Source organism: Atractosteus spatula, chromosome 3 (genome assembly GCF_055471065.1).
Source record: "Atractosteus spatula isolate fAtrSpa1 chromosome 3, fAtrSpa1.hap1, whole genome shotgun sequence".
In the NCBI taxonomy this organism is placed as follows: Eukaryota; Metazoa; Chordata; class Actinopteri; order Semionotiformes; family Lepisosteidae; genus Atractosteus; species Atractosteus spatula.
Window position 1 is genome coordinate 47,937,385 of NC_142708.1, and position 3,037 is coordinate 47,940,421.

The window sequence follows — 3,037 nt, forward strand, 5'->3', positions numbered from 1 at the left end:
ACAACGTTTCGGCCGTGGAGCCTTCTTCAGGTGTGAGAGAGACAGGGCAGTAGGCAAAGGTAAAGTAGCGGGAGAACAAAGGTTGGGAGGGAGGAGGAGTGAGAGGCAGGAGCAGGGGACAGAAAGAGAGGCCAATCTACTTACATCTACTACTTACATCTCAGCCTTTCTCGACAGCCTCATGAGACCGCTGGTTGAAGATCTTCCCTCATACATCAAAGACACCAACCACGCGCTCCAACTTTTTAATGATTTCCAATTTCAGGGTACCGAATGCTACATTTTTACCATGGACATCACATCTCTGTACACCGTCATTCCCCATAATGACGGCCTTACAGCATTCAAGCACATGCTGGACAAACGCACAGTGCTTGATCCACCCACCCACACCCTGGTACGCCTTGCAGAATTGGTCCTCACACTGAATGCATTCTCTTTCAATAATCTTTTTTACCAACAGGTCAGTGGAGTTGCCATGGGCACCAGAATGGGACCCAGCTATGCCAACATTTTTGTCGGCTGGGTAGAAGAATGCTTCTTCGCTTCCTACACTGGCTATGTCCCTGACCTCTACAAACGATATATTGATGACTGCGTCGGTGCCGCCACATGCTCCAACGATCAGCTTGAGTTCTTCCTGCACCATTTCACCAACTTCCACCCGTCCCTCAAATATACGATTAACATATCTTCCACTACTCTTCCATTTATAGACATCCACTTGTCTATCAACTACCCCCGACTGTCCACTTCAGTTTATTACAAACCCACGGATTCACACAGCTACCTCCTGTACAGCTCATTCCACCCCAACCACACTAAAAACTCTCTTCCTTTTTCACAGTTCCTTAGGTTACGACGATTATGCAGCGACGACATCGACTTCGAGAACCAAGCCCTCGAAATGTACTCATTTTTCATCAACAGAGGATACCCCAGCAGTGTGATTGACAGGGCCCTTGCTCGAGCCAAAAACACCCCCCGGACCATCAACCCGATCAGGAACTCCCGCCGTAACAACCGCATTCCTTTAGTGCTTCCTTACCACCCTAACACACTTCCTATCCCCAGGACCATTAACCACAACTTTTCCATCCTACAGGATGATCCCTCCATTGGGGCCCTCTTTTCTGATTGCCCTATCATCTCATATCGCCGACCACCTAATCTGCGTAACCTCCTTGTTCACAGCTCCCTTGACCGCCCTCAACAACCATCCACACCAGGCACTTTCCCTTGCAACAGAGCTCGCTGTATCACCTGCAAATACACAGCCACCACCACACTCATTCAAGGCCCCTCAGGACAATTCCGGATCACCCAGACAGCATCTTGTACCTCCAGCAACCATATTTACTGTATCTCTTGCAGTAAATGCCCAGCCATCTACATTGGAGAAACAGGAATGAGACTCGGAGACCGTTTCAGAGAACACGTCAGGGCTGTAAAGATTAAAGATCTCTCCAAGCCCATTGTTTCTCATTTCACCTCTGACGGCCACGACCACTCTAATCTCTCCGTCTGTGTTCTCAAAGACGGTTTTCCGAACTCATACATCAGAAAGACCACCGAAACTAAAATTATTCTCCAGCTAGGATCACACCTTCTCCCTTCCCTTAACGACAGACTACTGTTCTTTTAAATTTTCTCCATTCATTGGAAGTTTCATTTCACACCTCTCTGCACCCATTCTGACTTCACACCTCTTGATTGGCCTCTCTTTCTGTCCCCTGCTCCCGCCTCTCACTCCTCCTCCCTCCCAACCTTTGTTCTCCCGCTACTTTACCTTTGCCTACTGCCCTGTCTCTCTCACACCTGAAGAAGGCTCCACGGCCGAAACGTTGTGTTCTCTTTCTTCTTTTTTTCAGCATGGAGTAAACCTATTACTTGTTCCATAATAACAACAGGTTAATAAACCAGTAAATAATTTACATAAACCACAAAGGAGTTGCACATATTTTTTTCTTTGTTTGTTACATCATTTTGATAACAATGTTAGTGCCTCATTCATTGCTTTACTAGATTTCAGTTCACAACAATAGATCTGACCTGGAACCTGTCAAAACCTTTACAGTTCTGGTGATAATTTTATCCCAAGCTTTATTTCTAATGCATGCAAGATTATGGCCTTGTTACTTTAGGGTGTGAATAATTACTTATGTAAACAAGACTTTGTGGAAAGTAAGACTCTCGGAGGAAAACAGCATTTCAGACTATGTTAAGGAAACAAAGTACTAAATATTGAAACTATGACAGGTGACTGAGGAAGTTAATAGTTTCACATCAGAGGTTTGAAGGCACTGCTGGGTGTTATAGTTGAATATATTAAATAAGTAAGGCAGCTGTACTTCGGAATATCGAAACCCTGCAAGCCTGTTATTGAATCTTTTTCCAATTTATCATCTTTCTGTAGATTTAGATTTAAAATAGATTACATAGGTTTAAAAATGGTTTACTTCCTTCAGACAAGCCTCAGAGGTCAACATCATTTCCATCTAAAAATATTGAGCATGCTTGTAATATCATAAAGTATGTGTTATTTTTCTGAAATGAATTGTTGAGATAGAGTTGAAGTCTAGTAAGCAAAAAGATGGGCATAGAAAGCAGTATGCTAAAAGTATCATTTTAAATTAGAATGTGGCGTCTATAGGATTCAAATTATGTGTTTTGTGGTATTTGCTGCAGTAGTTTCCATGGATACATAATAACTGACATTAAAAAAGTAAAGTGTGTTGAACAAAAATTATACATTTTTGCTTTTAATTCAGCTTTTAAACCAGGAAGTGTTCTGTGGCGGGGAAAAGATGAAAGTGTTACAGCAAATGAAAAAATGCAAAGTGAAATGAAGAATAAAAATGGCCTAGTATCATTTATAATCCCCATCCACCTGTGGTAATGGAGACAGGAAAAATAAGAGTGAGTTCATTTATATCAGGAGCAGCACATGATTTCCTTTTCTGGGCTGGTGTATATTTTGTTTGTCAAGGTGCCAGTTAGTAACTACTTCTGCTTACATATCAACATGGTCTTTGAA

General features: G+C 42.6%; 1 protein-coding gene across 1 annotated transcript; it reads left to right on the forward strand.

The window, feature by feature from the left end:
- Positions 1-352: 352 nt before the first annotated feature.
- On the forward strand, positions 353-1,645 carry LOC148837857 (uncharacterized). Its single transcript, XM_088911144.1, has one exon. It carries the CDS (start codon positions 353-355, stop codon positions 1,643-1,645), a length of 1,293 nt encoding a protein of 430 aa, XP_088767270.1.
- Positions 1,646-3,037: the final 1,392 nt, after the last annotated feature.

What these genes read in the sequence shown, in the direction of transcription:
- LOC148837857 (XM_088911144.1), top strand. Translation starts at nt 353, where the DNA reads ATGCTGGACAAACGCACAGTGCTTGATCCACCCACCCACACCCTGGTA.